This window comes from Armigeres subalbatus, chromosome 3 (genome assembly GCF_024139115.2).
Source record: "Armigeres subalbatus isolate Guangzhou_Male chromosome 3, GZ_Asu_2, whole genome shotgun sequence".
NCBI classification, from domain to species: domain Eukaryota; kingdom Metazoa; phylum Arthropoda; class Insecta; order Diptera; family Culicidae; genus Armigeres; species Armigeres subalbatus.
In genome coordinates, this window is record NC_085141.1 from 178281726 (window position 1) to 178300986 (window position 19261).

The following is a 19261-nucleotide window of genomic DNA, read 5'->3' on the forward strand; positions in this document are numbered from 1 at the left end:
TTTGAAAAGGGCCTAATATTTTGACTCTTTAACAAAAAAATATAAATCTCAAAACGACATTGAATTTTTATTCACAAAATTTCAAGACAAGTTTTGGGCCAGACGCGTTTTTTTCAAATCGCTTTTTCTCAAAATGGCGCAAGTTTGCGCAAGATTTTCCGTGGGATTCTAAAAGTACACATCCCAAATATGATCCCCAACTAAAGCCTCCCCCAACGGAAGAATCTAACGGGTTTTCTCAGAAGAAATGGTTTGGAATTTCCAAATGAAAATATTATTGTCACTGAAAATCTTAACATTTTTTCATGCGAAATTCTTTTCTTCAGATTTTATCAGTATTTTTTTTCAGAATTTAGGAATTTTATAGGATTTCTACGGAAAGTTCTTTGCTTGTTCATAAAAAATTTGTATATTCCACGGGAAATTGTTCAAAAAGCATAGAAGTCGTTCGACCGACGGACATTCGGTGGAAACCATTTGGCCGAATAACACGATAAGATGAAAGTTATGTATCCGGATTTCATATGGTCGAATTAAATGTTTGGCTGAACCGGTTATTAGGTTGAAAACGGTTTGTTCGAAAGTGTCTTTTGGCCAAAAGCGACGTACGGTTCAACAGGTAATTTTGCCGAACGAGCTGTTTAGCTGAAATGGTCGTTTGACAGAACGGAGCATATGGTCGTAAATGTCATTTGCTGAACTTGTAATAAATGTCGACTGAAAAATGAAAAATGTCGACTCATAAAACCAAATTATATTATCGGTCAAATGGCCTTTTCTGTCAAATGACCATTTCGATAGAATTACCAATTCGGCCAAACGACTTTTTCAGTCAAAGACCAGTTTGACCAGCATTTTCGATCAGATAAGTTTCGATGACTTGTTCAGCCAAATGATATATTCAGCCAAGAAACTTCCCATAATAACTTATTTATGATCAGATTCAGTCAAAATTAAGTTGCTGCAACCAAATTCACTTGACTTGTGCTGCTCTGGTTACGGCCTTTTGGCCTTCCACCAAAAGATTTTCGCCCTAATGGCTCTTGGCCAAGCAGCCCTTCCCGTCGTTTGGCCGATAGTCGAAAATATTATTTGACCGAGCGGTTCATAGGTCAAACATGTAATTTGCTGAACGGGTCATGTGGTCAAATAAGTCGTTCAGCCAAACGACCATTTCGCCCAAATAGCATGTTCGTCCAAATGACCAATTCGGCCAAACGATTTTTCAGAAAAATAGACCTGCTCGGCCGAACAACATGTTCGGCTGTATGTCCATTCCGGCCAGAGGGTGTCAGTCAAATGATTTCATAAGTAATAATAGATGTAGGAGAATCTCTTTATGTAAAAATGATTATATTGTGCCTTGCAACAACATGACAACTTTCGTGATCCTTTTTCAAGGCTACCATAGATGTGTAAAATTTATCCGCAGTACAAATAGCACGTGCTATCAAAGCATTCACCGCCAGAATCCACCACGTGGCGACAAAATTCTCAAATATATTACAGAAGCTATTCTTCCGGAGCTATGTTTTTGTTAGGCGACTTGCTGGCGCTTATTTTTCGATGCGACAAAAAATAAGCGGAGGAGTAGATTTTATTATGAGCGGTACAATACATTTCCTAAATATAACTCAGGAACGAATAGATTGATTTGCGAGATTTTTTCACTTATCGATTCGTCTTGAGGTCAGCTGTGTGTTTACAAAAAGTTGGCAAATTTGATGGTAAAAGTTGATATATTAGGTCGAGTTGGAAGAAACCCTATGCGATCGCCCAACAAAATGATCTAGAGTGCGGCGCTGTAATGAACAGTTCGTATGTAGTTCGCACCAAGCGGCTTTTCGACTGACTTGTGGTATTTTGTTCGCTGAAAGAAAACGGACATCATTTCATATCAATTCATACGCACATTTATTGTAGAATATCCTCAGCTATAAGGTTGAGGGATATCCAATGCGATTTGTGATCAAATAAATCTGCTAACCGAAGGTTTGTCTAGCAAAATGTTTTTTTCAAAATATTTTTTTGTTGGCGATTGGTGCGATTTGGCAGAACCCCGGCCATATATGAAAATTAAATAGTCTGTGTAGATTAGGATTTTCTGTATTCCTTCAGTAAACATGTTCGTTCCGTTTCCGACGGATTTATATGATATTTCCTCATGCGAACATCCCGAATAAGGTTGAGCAAATCGTGAAATACTATAATTAAGAATCGTATGGAAATTTCGCATGGGCAGTTTACAGCACATTTTCGCCTACTATGTAAGATAAATAAGTAGAAGCATAAGCACTAGAACGCTAGTGACGCTGTAGTCATTTAAATTATTTTGCCAGATTATGGTTCCACAAGCTTCAATTGGCCATTGTAGTACCGGTACTTTGGCTGCAACATTTGGAACGACATTAGCAATCTTATACTTTTGAATCAACTGATAAATATGGACGCAAATTGTAGGAGAATTAAACATAATAATAACAATAATTGAATAATTTAAGAAATCGAAATCAGTTTGAATTGAAACGAGTACAAATAACCAAATTAATCCACCACTAATGCAATTCAATCGAAAGGATCAGCAACCTGTAAAGCCAATATAGAAACTCGTTTGAAATCAAGCTTAATTATAAATTGACATTAAATGATTTAATGTTCGTGCCTCAAACACTTTGAAGTCCTTGGCTTATATAGTTGATACCTAATTTGAAATCCTGTTCCTAGTGTTGTTTTTGAACATCGCAGCAACTTACTGAAGCACTCACACTTAATTTTTTTTACCGGGATCTCAGCAAAATATTGAACTTTTACCGAGATTCGCACAGCCGTGCCCCAGCAAACATGTTTTTTGCCGAGATTTCTGTCAAAATTGCTGAGAATCAGCAAATATTTTGCCGAAAATCAGCTAACAAACGCCATTTTTGCTGAAATATCAGTTTTTTATTTTGCTGGCGCACGGCTGTGCGGATTTTTGCCGAGCTGCAGAAATAAAAACTAAGTGTGCTGGATATGAGATATTGGTATGAGCAAGACAGTAAAATTATATTCAACACAAACATTGAACAAGCATTATGTTTGATTTCTCACAAGTTATCCTATTCAATCCACTTTCAATTATCTTAGTTAAACAACAAGGAAGTAAATACATATCGCGCAATCAAACTATACACACATGAGGGTAACCCTCTAAGCATACAGGCCCCTCCGAAACTTTCAGAAATACGCAAAAAATGATAATCCATTCTTTACAGTTTTTCCGTTCGTAAACTCTCAAATGTTTTTTTTTTTTAGACTATCTGTTTCAAGGGGTGTGTATTATACGTATGCGTGAATATGAAGGACCATTCATAAATTACGCTATTTGTAATTTGACTTCCTCCCTTTGTGACAATTACATCAGCTATACTTTGGTTGAGGTCGCCACATTTCATCGAAGACCTCCCCTCCCCTTAAAGTGTAACATCATTTATGCGCGATTCCGCCAAGTGTATCACGTCTCGCGGGTCTAGTTAGTACGAAAACCAATAAGAAAACGTGATTTCAAGGACACCGGCATCCCGGCCGGTGTTGCTTAGAACAACCACTGTTTTTGCTTTGGCTGCGCAATTAATGATCGTGCGGTTTCCGTACCCCTATAGATAATATATGTAAGCCGGCAGCCAGGCCCCTCTAAATTTAACGCGTTTGCGTGCGCGACCTTGTCTGGGGCGGTGCGTGTTGTTGACACTTTTGAAACCAGTCGAATTTTTGGCATGCGGAATCGAGACTGTAGATAACGTCGATATTGTTTTCATTATCATACTCACCGAGAATGTCCTCTTGTGGGAGGTTGTACGACTGGTAGATTTGAGCGGACGTGTTGATCAGCTGTCCCTCGTTCCAGTTCCACACGATTGTGGCGTGGATACTTTCCAGGGCTTTGATGATCTTCTCCAAACGGTACTGGTCCATCACCGGATCGAGGTCCATGTTGACGTAGATAATTGGTTCCCGGGAGTGCTCTAGAAACAGGGCAAGATCTTCGCCGATTTCGTCGCCGATGGTTACTTTCCGGTGAATTCCACCGAGATAGACGGTGGTGGGACCAACCGGGCGAACATTTCCCAACGCTTGGTATGTGTTGACGAGCAGCAAGTCAGCGCTTTGCTCAATATCGATAAGGTTCGGTAGGTTGGGACCAAAGTTTGCGCTGGCAATGGTGTTCTGCTTGGGGATTTCGTCCGTGTAGTAATAGAAGCTGGAAGAGAGGTGGAAGATGGGAAGTTATGAGACAAGGGTTTTGGCGAGTGACGTAAAGTAGGAGAGGTAATGTGCGATAATGGATTGATAAGCTTTGTTTGGTGACGAAAGGCGTTGCATACTGTTGGCAATGAAACTGATTATCGGTCGAGTCAACAGCGTTTTGCGTTTGAAAATAACATGTTTTCGTGGAAAATTGCAGAATGATGATGCGTTTTCATGTTTATATAAAAAATATATTTTCTTATCATAGTAACAAATTCATGCGTCAGTTGAATAATAATGTGTTTTCTTCACTGTTCGATAAAAATCTGTAATAACAATGATATAATTCATTCATATCAACTGATACTATGCTTGTGAATTTGTGCAAATATTGGCTGGATGGTTATTTTTTAATTTTTAAATCAATTTCAGTGCGACTGTGATTCTGAGCTATTATAAAATCAAAACGAAAAATTCACTAGTTGATTAGAGCTTTCGACCGACAGCTGCTCGAAGCAATCTTCTGTGATCCAACCAAAATGGTTGATGTTTCGGTTGAAATTCCCAAAAGATGGATCATTAACTATTTGCTTATTTTCGGGGCATAACGCTGCTCCAAAATATTCGTAATGTTTTGTGCAAAAATTGAGCTGAGAAATTAACAATATCTGGGCTGTAATTTGTGACGAATGATCGTGGTGCTCAAATGTACAGGATCACGTTTCATGTCAATTTCGTTCTGGAGCATGTCAATAAACTCACTCCATCATATCACATTTGCAATACCCATCCCGCACGGGGAAAAGTGGAGAACATTTGGGATTTTTTATTCTTTGATATGAATCACCAACTAACCATCTTGCAAGTTGAATAAATATAATATGAATATAGTGCAAAACGTACCCACGGGGCAAAATGGTCTCACTCATAAATTCACTCATATAATCTTTTGTAGGACGTTTCTGAACATATATAACCATTACAATTTAATATTAGTTATTCATTATTGAGTTGCAATGGATAACATTAGATAAATCCCTTCATTTTCACTTCAATTTTACGATTTGCGATTTTTTCACCTCACTCGTAAGATTTTCGTTCAATCTATTAAGACAAAACAAACAACCATGCGTTCACCATTAATTCATATGCAATGGACCAATCAATAAGCAAAAACTGCCGTTATGAAATGAGCAGATCGCGCCACCGTAGACATGTTCTGTCAAGCACACATGAATAGAAATATGCGTATACAGTGCCGCCGTTGTTTTGATGCGGTGAGTGCAAAATGAGTTACTTTGATTGATCCATTGAGTAATTTCATATCACTATTCGGACGTTTTGTCCCAGGCCCATTTAAAACATTTCAAATGCGTTAGTCACAAAAGCCTTGTTGTTTTGAACAGAAGATCATTGTTAAATGTTTTGTAAATTTTACAACTGCACGTTGAATTGGTACGGTATTTTGTTTGCATTGGTGAAAACATCGAAAGGAGGGTAGGGGAAGAGGCCCCAAAAAGCCACCCCCCCCCCCTGGGGGACGGGGTATGTCCTCATATTTACCTATTTGGCATGTCCGTTATAAAACTAGACCAAAAATTATGTAGGTTAGTTAAAAAAGTGTCAAAATAAAGGATAGGAAGGTTGGGCCCTCCTTAGCCGTGAGGTAAGATGCGCGGCTACAAAGCAAGACCATGCTGAGGGTGGCTGGGTTCGATTCCCGGTGCCGGTCTAGGCAGTTTTCGGATTGGAAATTGTCTCGACTTCCCTGGGCATAAAAGTATCATCGTCTTAGCCTCATGATATACGAATGCAAAAATGGTAACCTGGCTTAGAAACCTCGCGGTTAATAACTGTGGAAGAGCTGAATGAACACTAAGCTGCGAGGCGGCTCTGTCCCACTGTGGGGATGTAATGCTAATAAGAAGAAGAAGAAGAAGAAGAAGAAGAAGAAGGTTGGAAAAACCGGGATTTTCCACATTTTGATGAAACATTTAACATTTCGGCGAGGCAAAACGCCCTATGGGGACTAACAATGTACTACGCGTCTCCACGCACTGTCCACACCAGGATGCTGTTTCGTCGACGCGTGGTTCGTTATTCCCAACGAACTGCCAGCTAGAAGGCGTTTTGCCTCATAAGTTTTCCGGCTACGAAATATATTATTTCACTCCAAAAGTCAAATTTTGATAGGAGGCTCGGAGACACATAGTGTTATATACCAATCGACTCAGCTCAGTATGTGTGTGTATGTGTGCAGCCCATGATTTTTTTTTTGTTAAACGCGTTTCACATAGAAGGACTTGACCGATTCGAGTGCAACTGGCTTCATTCGACGGAGCAAATTTCCTAGAGGACACTATTGTTTTTGTTTTTTCAATAAATCAAGCAGTTTGGGTTATACAGTGTTGACCCGATTTTGCCACTCCCCGATTTTGTCTACCCCGATTTTATCAAGTTTTCGACCCGATTTTATCACGTCCCGATTTTGTCACGTTTTCGACCCGATTTTGTCACGTTTTCGACCCGATTTTGTCACGTTTTCGACCCGATTTTGTCACGTTTTCGACCCGATTTTGTCACCCCAAAATTTTTGTAATTCTTTTTATTTTCGTAAATAATACCAAAAACAACAATTTTCATGAAATAGCTATCACCGCCTGTAGCTTATTACGAACGACTTCTGAGTACCTGGGCAATATTCGATAAGCAATTTCGACAAGAAAAAACGGGTACCGTTCACGCATTTGGCCTTCCCAAGGCATAAAATGATTCATTTTTGTGGAATGAATAAAAAAAATGAAATTTTTTTTTTTTCAATTTTGTCACATACCCTGTTTTATCATCCCAAAATTCACCAGGGGGTGATAAAATCGGGATATTACTGTAGTTTTATTTTTCAATCAACAAAAACACTGTTGACATTCACACATTGAATCATTAATAATTTTAGCCGTGGCGCAACCCATTACTCTCATAATAATTGCTCGAAAATTACTCAATTATTTAGTAATTTTTAAGCAGCGTAGTAGAGTTCCATCGAATCTTTTAACCGCCAAGATGTAGGGCATTAGCATAAAATTTACAACATCACCGTGGTGCATCGAAATCCGTACACCTAAGCACTTAATATTATTAAAAAGTCTCTAGAAAACACGAATCGAATTCAAATTAAACGTTTTTTTTATGATAAATGTACACGAGGCCCTCTATTTTTAATGTGCTTCTCTGTATTGTATTGAAAACAACGTAAAATTTGATCAAATTATGAAAAAAGGTAATACATTTGGATTCATAATCCGTCCACCGTGGACGGATTTCGAATCATAAGATCATAATCCGTACACATGTTTTCTAACTAAATATCTAATTCAAAGCAGACCGATTGTCCAGGCTACCACTGCGAATTGTTCAATACGCATTTTGAGCCCGCGGAATTTTATTCTGTGGATCTTACTCTATTAATTGCAATTTGCAATTTAAACACAATCACTTTCGGTACAATTATACCCGACACGCGACAAAATGGCACCTGAAACTTTGCGCTTTCTGGGTGGCGATTTGTTTTTCGATCGTGATATTTTAATTTCAGAGCATATTTTCCATTTCAACGGCCAGAAAGCTTACTGTCAAGTATAAGATCAGGATAAGATAAAATTTATCTTATAATGATTTATAAATGTATTCCCTCAAGCCCCCTTTAATTTAGTAATATCTCACGAAGTGGACGGTATTCGGTGCTGTACGGATTTCGGTCCCCCACGGTAATTCGAATTCAACATATTGAATCGAGAAAGGCATAATCACCACTTGGGGACAAATTTGGGTTTTTGAAATATGATTGATTCTACAATTTTTAAATGGCCTCAGCTGGCATGTTGCATGAGGTAAAAATACCAATGAAAATTGTTACAGCTAAGACATTAAAGCATTATTTGTTTAGCTAGGGCATATTGCCCCTCCTTCCCCTACATTTTGAATTGTTCTCCCCTACATGAACAGACAGATTAATCCCCGCACCAAGGCTACACAGAAAAAAGCAACGAAAATTAAACGATATGTAAAAACAAAAATAAAGTGAAAATAAATAATTTGATGTATTTTTCTCTCATCATGTAAATTTTATTTAATACTGATTTTAGTTACAACTCAGTCAGCTTCATTTTAACGGTTGAATGAATATTGCGTTTATTCTTATGCTTAAAATATATGCACAAATATAAACGTAATTTCACAGAATATTTTTAGCTGTGTATGGGCTTCAACTCAAACGTGTAGTCTGTAATTTTATACGACATCATGTGTGGATTAAATGAAAGCACTTAACGGCTGTATGTGCTTATCTACAGATGGCTACTGTAAATAGGTCATGCATTGCTGGCTTACAGCGGGAACTCAGCTATTTTTTTATTTCTTCGTCTTTAAGGCATATACAAGTTTATTTCTGTAAGTATTTTTAACTAACAGTGGACAGAGGATAGTTTTATGAGAAGCCCAACCGCTCACATAAAAAAGCACGCTCTCAAGACACAAGATTGTTTGCTCTAGTTATCCAGGAAGCTCCGGCGGATATTGGCCGATTGAAAATCAGCAAAACCCTTGGAGTTAAACAGCAGCTTAAGAAAGATACTAGAATACGATGGTGAGGCATTTACTGGTGAACTGCTTCGGGCAATCGCCAACCGTCTTTTTGACACACTTTGATCTACCCTTTCTTCATATCCTTGTCGTTTTGACCTTACATGTTTTCCGAAGCTCGCCCTTCATAATCGCCCAGATTTTTTTTGTATTTGGAGAAGTCTTGGCGAGTTCGACTGATTTACCGACTTCGGCACTACAACATCGTTGCCTTCGTAATACTCCATCACTGGTTTTGCGTAATGACACGATGCTAAATCCGGTCAAAACAGAGTGCCTCCTCCGTGGGATCGTAAAAAGGGCAGCAGGCGCTTCTTAAAGCATTCTTTTTTATATTTTTGGCAGTTGATGGTGCTGGTCGTTATGTACGGCTTCGTGAATTTGCGGTACGCTCAGACCGCCTGGCACATCAAGTACTTCTCGAAAAATGTGTTGCCTTCTTCTTCCGAAATTTCGCTGCACCAACAAATCGTGGTATAACTTCATGGCGTGGCATTTGGTCACCGTATTCTTTTTATTAGTTCGATTAGTTGCCTCCCTGAACTTAAAGACATGAAGGCCACGCCTCGAATCGGATAGCTCGGATTGCGCTTGAAGTAATCCCTAACCTTTTCTGTGTTTACGAAGTCGGTAGTCTTCGCTCTTCGATTTTACCACACGGAACATGGTCACATAATAGATTCTCAACTGTTTCGCGACCCACTCGTGTAACTGGTCTGGATTTCCCACGACCATGCCCATCATTTTTGGACGAAGCCGTTTAATTTATCCACACTTAACCTTTAAAAGGCAAACCGGTAAAACTTTAAAACATTCGTAATTTTTGTCACATATCTACAGTAGTTGGTGTTCTGCTGAATTACACGATATTGTCTCGATCTTCTGAGAACAATGGAATTAAGATAACGCGAGGTACTTTGGCCATATGGTCAAACAGGACATTTGGTCGATGAAGTTGTTTGGTCATTTGGCCGAAAATGCCATTTGGTTGAACAGGTTAATTCGCCGATAACGCCGTTTGGCGTCATATCGCCGAAGATGTCGTTTCTTGGTCAAATGTTAATTAGCCAAAAATATCATTCAACCGAAAAATATAATGGCCGAAAGAGATATACGTCGACTTGAAAATGTCGTTAGGCCTAACGGATCATATGGCCCCAAGGTTTTGTCCAGGGTGGGACGACCCTACGTTGTGTTAACTTTCTCTAGTATCCAGACAAATAAAGTACAACTGCTGATGATTTCATTGTTGGTTTATGACCTCCGAGAGGCAGCGTGCCAGCTTGAATGTTACGGAAATTGACCGAATACCGAAATTGGCCGAAAATATCACATGGTCAAAAATAGAGTTTTTCCGAAGGGAACATACGGTCGTTAATTTGACAGAATACATTGAACATTAAGCAGAACATGTTATTTGGTAGAAAAATAATCAGTTAGTCGGTAATGATGTAAAAAATCAACAGTGAGTAGACTTAAGTTGAAAGTGTTGTGAATTTGCTTTTAAGTTTTCGTTATATCCCTTAGCGCTATTCTAGTGAGCTAAAATTAATGACAAAAATTTGCTACTTTTTACAGTTACTTCTCATTTCTCATCTCTCATCTCTGATAAAACTTTTCCTATCTAACTACTCATTGAAGACGTGAGAAGACGCCATATTTCTCATTTCTCACTTCTCGTTCAACACTTATTACAGTGAGAAATGAGATTGAAAAGTGAAAGTGAGAAGTCGCAGAAGAAATACGCAAAAAAAAGCGACGTCTCACATTTCACGTTTTATTTCTCACGGTTATTATTCACACTTCTCATTTTTCATTTGTTTTTTTTCTCATTTCCTATTTCTGTTTTAAAATTAATCACTTCGCACATTTCAGAGTGAGAAGTTCGAAAGACAAGTGAGATGTTAGAAGCAAAAAAGAGGAATGAGAAGTGAGAAGTAAAAACTAGAGAGAAGTTTTACTTTTCCTTTGTCACTATGAAAGACCATGCTGAGGGTGGCTGGGTTCGATTCCCGGTCCAGTCTAGGAAATTTTCGGGTTGGAAATTTTCTTGACTTCCCTGGGCATAAAAGTATCATCGTGTTAGCCTCATGATATACGAATGCAGAAATGGCAACTTGGCTTAGAAACCTCGCAGTTAATAACTGTGGAAGTGCTTAATGAACACTAAGCTGCGAGGCGGCAATGTCCCAGTGGGGGATGTAATGCCAGTGAAGAAGAAGATCTATTCAACCAGAAACATATTTACAAAATGATTTTAAAAGAATTAAATCATTAGAACCAAACCTTTAGGATTCTGATGGCTTGGGTGTTTAACAAACTGATAAGAAGTAGCGATAAAAAAGAGCTTAATTTTGTTTCGTAAAGGTTTGAGTCAGACCTTCTGAATTTTATATCTTCAATTTGTTGCTTCTTTTCGGTAAACCAAAATTACCTACCAAAACCTATCAAGCTTTCTCATTTATATTTCTATTCGTTTCGGTTTTCTGAAAAAAATATTTTGTTTTTTTGATTTGGCTGCTTTGAACGCCTGCCGTTACCCTATTAGATTTTTTTTGTTTTAATATGAATAAGTGTTTTATCGCATCTCCATAACCGGCACCCCACGGAATGTTGTGGGGTTTTGCAAAATATGTAAACAAATAGCGATTTATATTCTCTGGGTTTTCATCAGTTTTTATTCCTGGACAGTGCCCACAGATCGACGAATACGTAAATATGCAGTTATTTCCAGCCATGCTTAAAGAAATTTCCAGTGAAAGGCAAGTAAAGTAAAGGCAAGAGTGAAAATTATTAAAAACGAGAAGATCGCGCTATTATTATCTATTATGATGCAGCTTTGAAGTTCAGACAAATGATCGGTGCAGCATCCGATTTGTAACTTTTCCTCTGTTATTCAATCATTTGAAGAATATCATAATTCATAATTTTAAAAAATCTGTTTTAGTTGTGGATGAAGTTTTCAAATATGATTTAAAAACAAATGACCATTGACCAGTTTACCCTGGAGTTGAAAGCAAAGTTTACTGCTTCAAAAGCAAAAATAGTGCAAATTCTATTGACTTTAAATCGCTTGTAATATAATAATATATTTATCTGATCGTATTTGTTCACGATTCTCACCCTCTCAAAATAATTGAAAGCAAAATCATGGAAAGCAAAGGAGGTAATATAACGAACCACAGTTTTGCTTTAATTTATTCTCCACTTGACCACTTCTAACTTATCGACCAGTTTTATCTAGTTCAAGTATGTTCTACATTTGTACCATTGGCAAACGACGTTCAATGGCTTCTCTAGTGCAGGCAGCTGATAATTTGCAAAAGAAAAAAAAATATTGCCGCAACCATCACCACACGCGGTTCCTAAGTTCACGGTTCAATTGCCACATTTTGCCGTCTCTTAGTATTGATAATTACAACCACGGTGCGGTCTGTTATGCGATGACTGACGGTGATAATGATGGCCCTTATTATACGAACGTTGGTAGTCATTCCACATACTCACCGGTACCAAATGTTAAAGAACACGCTGGAAATCCGCTGCAGCAAGCTCAAGTCCTCGGAAAACGGCATGAAAATGTTCGGATAACCAACCGGATGGTTTGGATTACCGAAAGCTTCGTGGGCGTTGATGAAGGCACCCCCATTGGCGATACCGACCAGCGGAGCCTTGAAATGATGGGCGAAAGCGTTCATCAAGGTCACACCGGACCACTCGACCATCACCAAGTCGAAACGGTCGCGACCCTTGATAAGTTCCTGCACCGAAGGGTGCTGTAATTCTGCCTCGGAGATCTTTCTCATCACGTTGAAGATGTTCCTCAACATGTCCTTCGCATCCAAGCTGATTGTGTTCAGATCTTCCAGAATGGGCAGATTGTACACGAAGCTGACGTCGATTTGCTGTATCCTTTCTATCAGCGTTCCGTTCCCTGCAACTCGCAAATCTATCGGGTCCGTAGTCAGCAGTGTTATATGATGGCCCCGATTAGCTAATTGCTCTATTAGCGGGCGGTACACCAGCTGATGTTCTTTAAACGGCACCGGAAAAATTGCCAAAATTCTCGCACAGTCTATATATTTGCTCATGACGAGCAAAGACAAAATCAATCTGATCAACATGATTGCAGCCATTTCCACGGCGGGACTTTGCAAACTATCACGAAACTGTGAAGCACACTCTCTTCGATCACTATTTTTAGACTAAATCAAACGATACCCTGCAGGTTTGAGCAAGCAATTGGCACTGGGTTCTCACTTTTGCACAGCGGCAATCGGACAAAATTGATGCTTTGGTTGACCTTTTTTTCTCGAAGCTGGCTGGAAAATTGCTCTCGATTAGCTTTGATTGGCGCTGTTCTTCTCACTTAGCCGGTGTTGTGCGCTGCGCGAAATTCAATTATCACTTTGACTGTATCACAATGGTCACACGGCTGGATCACTCGGAGCTGACGTTCGCGATCACGCTATCAATAGAATCGGCAAACGAACTCACTATAGGATTAAGCTTCAAGGCGAAGACCGCTTGACCGTCACTGGGTATAGAATGCGTTTGCTCTTTTTTATTTTATTTTATTTCGCGAAAGAGGCATACTTTTTTGTCACTGAGCACAATGGGTCACAATTAGTTTCACTTAAGCTTGATTTGAGGGAATAACGTTCAAAGTGTTTTGATCAGCGATCCCTCGGTTGCGTTCCTCGAAGGTTCAGTTTAACAATTTCACTGTCTGTACGGAAATAAGGGAGAAAAAATAAAAATGATGTTAGTGAATGATTTTGTGCCAATTCAGCCGTCGGAAATGTAAAATATAAACAAATTCATACGAAGAAAAAAACATAACATGCCTTTGCACATGTTTGTCCGTCCAGTAGTACTCGTCAAACTACATTAGCACAGTAATGAAGTTTCCTTTATCAACTGGCTGCATAGTTGAGCAAACGACGAGCACGCATGTATGTTACGTGCTTGGGTGGTTAGTTTTTTTCCACAATTGGTTGGATTAAAGGTGAATGATCATAAAATTAATCAACCATGATTATTCTTTCTTGTATTTTTTTTTTTGTAAAAAATTGTTCATTTTCTCTGATTTATGGAGAAAAAAGGATCTTTGATTTATATTTGTAAATATAAATTATAATACGACAAGATTTTAACGAAAATATAAATAAAATTTAAATATACTTGTAGTAATCTTTGTTGCAATTCCTTCGAATTTAGACGATAGGAGAAAATCTTAGTTTTTGTGTTCTTAACAGGGTATGCAGATATCGCTTTTATTAGATAACAAACAACGATAAAAGAGAGGCAAGAACTGTTTCGAACCATGATGACATGATTATCAAACTTGTATACAAGTGCGAAAAAACCAAATCGGATAGGCCCCCACAAAGAAGTAATGATAAAATGCTGATTTTGTATTGTGTTGTGTTTTAACGCACAGCTGTGTAAAACAGGTTGAAATGTATCACCAGAACCAGTGCCACCCGATTTTGGAAACTTATCATAGAGTATAGCACCCCGAATCAGTTCTTTATCATGACAGCTTGCAAAAAAGCCTTTCACGGTATGATACATTTCGTAAATTTATATAAAGACGTTAATTGATAGATTTTTTCATGATGAACCAGATTGCAGCAACTAACTCAGCTTTAAATTATTTTACATTTTTGACGTAAACTATGCCTATTGGGAAGCCTCGGATACAGGATATAAAATGAAAATCTCAAAATTGGGGACTGTCACGAAATTATGTAAGACTCGGAAACCATCCACCAATTTTCCAGTTTTATTGAAACATTTGAAAATTTCAATTCTTTCCAAACCAAGTAAAAAATTATAGAACCAAGCAATCCCGTTCATGCAACCCCAACATGGACATTAATTTGATGTAAGCTACGGATCTTTCGGACCACGGCTTCTTTTAAGAGCTGAGCACAATGGATACGTTTGCGTGCGTTTTGACAGTTTCACCATGGGAAAACTGTCAAAACGTACGCAAACGTATCCATTCTGCTCAGCTCTTTACTCTTCGAATGAAAACACTCGTGTTTCGGGCGCGCGCATCATTTTTGTTCAATATATCACAAATAGCGGCAGATGGCGTCTGGTAGCGGTCCCATTCGGTAGGTAGATGCGGCTACAGTGGCGGTTATTGATGGTGGAGCTGCGAATCATTGGCGACCATGCCGGCAGCAGTACTTAAGTGAAATGTTCGCATCGGTGGCGTCAGCAGAGGAATTAGCTCTTGAGGCAGACATTCTTCACAAGATTCAAACTGTTGAGTGGTTGCTGATAATGATTGGAGAATATTGAAAGCGAATCGGTTCTTTTCAGAGCCACCATTATATTCGGAAGGAAAATTAGAGTATTTTTCCAAAGTACAATTGTTGTCCGCTAGTGACTACACCCAACCGGCGGTTGTTAGATTTTCTAGCAATTCTGTATAAGAATCTACCAAAACATGTATAAGAACTGGGCATATGCGAAATTGTTAGATTCTTATACAAAAAATGTTAGAAAAGCTTACAAAATTGTTAGATTCTTATACAATATTTGTATAAGAATCTAGCAATTTCACATATGCCCAGTTCTTATACAGGTGTTGGTAGATTCTTATACCGAATTGTTAGAAAATCTAACAACCGCCGCTTGGGTGTAGCAAATACATGGCGTCCAGTGAAATTCTGCATGATTCCTACTTCGATGTTGTCTCTGTTGGTGATTGGAAATTAAATCAGTTCTTTTCAGTGGGAGGTTGACCCCAGGACAATTTTCCTCAAAGTGCAAAATATAATCGCTTTGCCACGGCAGGAAATTGCCGTTGGTAGCAGAATCACAGATGTGCGTCGGATGATAATGCAATAAATTTATTTGAATGGCTGGTGTCTATAGCGTTTTAGCGGCCATAGTGTCTCTGTGGGACAATATTATTTCATGAAAATTATTCGTTTGAAAAAGTTTTTCTTTCAATAATAGATTACGAGAGTTCGGCTATGTGGCTGGTATTGGAAATTTGATCTCAACAGTAGCCTTCTGAGCTACGGTGGACGATGCAGGTTCTTCGTAGCTTAGTAGGGAAAGCACCCGTCTAGCGTGCTGGTTTCGTGGGATCAAATCCCACCGAAGGAAGTGGTTACCCTCCAATACATCTTTCGAACTAGATCCTTCACACGTTATGCAATTGCACAAATCGAGTTTCAGACATAATAATGAACAAAGACATAGTGATTGGGAAAGTTTTTTTGATCACCGTACATGACTCAATCATTATTGATTTATTGGCATTTATCGGTGAGTACAACATCTAAAGCTCAAAGTAAGAGGGAGCGCAACAATGAAGAACAGTATGGATAGGTGTCACAAGCGAGCGACGAGTATGAAGCGAACAGAAATTGAAATTTTAGTAGAGGGCAAGTTGTGAAACAGCATTGTTTTTAATCGCTGTTATTCTGCCTAACGTCCACCCAGGAACGGCTTGGGTAGTAGCATGGTGACTACTCTTACCAAGACAGGCAAAATAACAGTGACCCTAGCCCTAGCCCTAGGGGCCCTCCTTAGCCGTGTGGTAAAACGCGCGGCTACAAAGCAAGACCATGCTGAGGGTGGCTGGGTTCGATTCCCGGTGCCGGTCTAGGCAATTTTCGGATTGGAAATTGTCTCGACTTCCCTGGGCATAAAAGTATCATCGTGTTAGCCTCATGATATACGAATGCAAAGATGGTAACTTGGCTTAGAAACCTCGCAGTTAATAACTGTGGAAGTGCTTAATGAACACTAAGCTGCGAGGCGGCTCTGTCCCAGTGTGGGGCTGTAATGCCAATAAGAAGAAGAAGAACAGCGACCTACCCAAGCCGTTCCTGGGTGGACGATAGGCAGAATAACAGCGATTTCAACAATGCTGTTCTCACAACTGGCCCTCTACTAAAATTTCAATTTCTGTTCGCTTCATACTCGTCGCTCGCTTATGACACCTATCCTTACTGTTCTTCATTGTTGCGCTCCCTCTTACTTTGAGCTTTAGATGTTGTACTCACCGATAAATTAGAATAAATCAATAATGATAAAGACATAGTGAATTTAAATTTTCTGTCGGCGGACCTAGAACAATTTTAATTTTTTTTTCGGTTTTTTAGTGCAAATTCCATACCATTCGTAAATGATGGCCATTTTGACCCCTCCTAAAAAATGTGTGGAGAAATTACCCCCGATAGAACATTTTATAAATGGACTTACATGAAAAAGGAAAACCTATACTTTCTTGTAGTGGGTGTTAACTATTTTTTTGAAGTAAAGTTCTTCAGACGACGACATCGTGCGGCAATCCTCAAGTGGTTGACGCTGGAAAAATTTTAAATTGTCGTATCCAACAATTTTCATATTTTGAGTTACGCCAGTCTTGTTCAAAATCAGTGACATAATAAATCTAATAAAATAATCTTATAATATTTATGCATGATGCCAGATTTAGTCTGAAAATATCAAATGGTTGGTCTTAAATATGAAATTCAAGAGAAATATAGAAACGCGTTAAAAAAAAGATTTGTTTCTTAATCTGGGCCATGAAATAATATAATTCTATGTTTTATATAGGGTTACTGCTCCTGGACTTCATCTCATAGCTCCGATATTAATCCCCTGAAACGCAAAGCAATGATGAGGTATTTGATTTGTTTCTTCTTTTTGTGATTTTTTCAGCAGTGAATGTTGGCATGTTGGCAAAAAGAAGTGACGAAATTGGTGCCGTATTTCTTTGTCTCACGATGAGATGAATATATGTTCAGTGAGATGGAAAACGGAGCAGTTTCCCTAATTAAGATTGTCATAGAGAAATAGCATTATTATACCTAACTCTGCTGTGTTTGAATGTGTTGGGGAAAACGATCATCAACTTTATTTAGAAACGCTAGAAAACCGGACTGGGATCAATGTGAACAATATTCAAATTCAGACCCATTTACAAAAGGTGGAAAGATTGATTTAGTTCAAGAACTGGAATGTTTTACCCAAAAGGTAAATGATAAGATTTTTAATGTTTTCTACAACAGCTGTCCTACGAAACAGTCGTCCTCTAACAGGGACGTTCCGTGGTGGAACACAAAATTGGAAGACTTCTCGTAAACTTTTTAATAAAGCAAAAAGAACCTCGAATTGGACTCCGTATAGGAGTGCACTTACTGAGTACAATAACGAAATAAGAAAATCCAAAAGAAGATCTTGGATTCAAACGTGTAAAAATATCACCAATACTTCAGAAGTCGCCAGACCTCAGAGGGCACTTGCAAAAGATCATACTAATGAACTTGGGAATCTGAAAAAAGAGGATGGATTTTCCACACAAACTTGTGGTGAAACATTAAAGTTGATTATGGAAACCCATTTTCCTGGATCGATTATGTATGTAGACCAAACAACAAGTGGTTCGTTTGAAAGTCAAAGATGTCCAGCAAGAACAACTAGAATGTCTGATGATGCGAAAAATGTTGCACAAGCCTTGGCTGACGATATCTTTACGAATGCCAGGGTATAGAATGCAGTAAGATCTTTTGAGCCTCATAAATCTGCCGGACCGGACCGAATAATTCCAGCAATGCTGGGGTCGTGGGATCAAACCCCACCGAAGGGGCGGTTACCCTCCAATACCTTTTCCGAACTAAATCTATCACATGTTGTACATATGCATAATCAAGTTTCAGACATAGTAATTAATTTCCACTCCGGGTGGCTTAATACCCGGCATATAGGCAATTAACTTTGAATGTACTCCAGCAATGCTTTAAAACGGAGAATCAGGGCAAGTCTAAGACTCAATTATATTCCATCTTCATGGAGGAAAGTAAAAGTTATCTTCATACCAAAAGTAGGAAAGCGAGATAAGACGCATCCTAAATCATTCAGGCCCATTAGTATTTCATCAGTTCTGTTGAAAACTATGGAAAGGTGTTGAGTGATTATATCAACTCAAATTACATGATTAAACATCCACTGTCTAAGTTCCAGTTTGCTTACCAGTCCGGTAAGTCAACAATTACGGCACTTCATACAGTGGTATCTAAAGTGGAAAAAGCGCTTTTGGTAAAAGAAATAGCACTTTGTTCTTTCTTGGACATTGAAGGAGGCTTTCGATAACGCTTCTTATTCGTCAATGGATCGTGCCATGAAGAAAAGAAACTTCAACACGAACATTATCAAATGGATTCACACCATGCTTGCAAAAATAGAAATCTATTCAGAGCTGGGGAGTTCGTCTCTTACAGTATTGGCAACAAAAGGATGCCCTCGAGGAGGGGTCCTCTCACCACTAATGTGGTCCTTGGTTGTAGACGATCTTCTAAGAAGCTTAGAAGAAAATGGTTTCGAGGTTGTAGGCTTTGCTGACGATATTGTCATCATAGTGAGG

At 38.7% G+C, this 19261-nt stretch overlaps 2 protein-coding genes across 5 annotated transcripts in view; one reads left to right on the forward strand and one right to left on the reverse strand.

Moving 5' to 3' along the window:
* Positions 1-19261, forward strand: part of LOC134225727 (serine proteinase stubble) — a 605887-nt gene that overhangs the window by 478140 nt on the left and 108486 nt on the right. The gene's annotated exons all lie outside the window — the stretch shown is intronic.
* Positions 1-19261, reverse strand: part of LOC134227580 (UDP-glucosyltransferase 2-like) — a 30381-nt gene that overhangs the window by 7617 nt on the left and 3503 nt on the right. For both annotated transcript variants that reach the window (XM_062709167.1, XM_062709168.1), the window contains exons 2-3: positions 12370-13591; positions 3807-4237 (exon numbers count right to left, since the gene is read on the reverse strand). In XM_062709167.1, coding sequence (XP_062565151.1) covers positions 3807-4237; positions 12370-12998 — 1060 coding nt within the window. In that variant the 5' untranslated portion in view covers positions 12999-13591. The remainder of the gene's footprint in view (positions 1-3806; positions 4238-12369; positions 13592-19261) is intronic.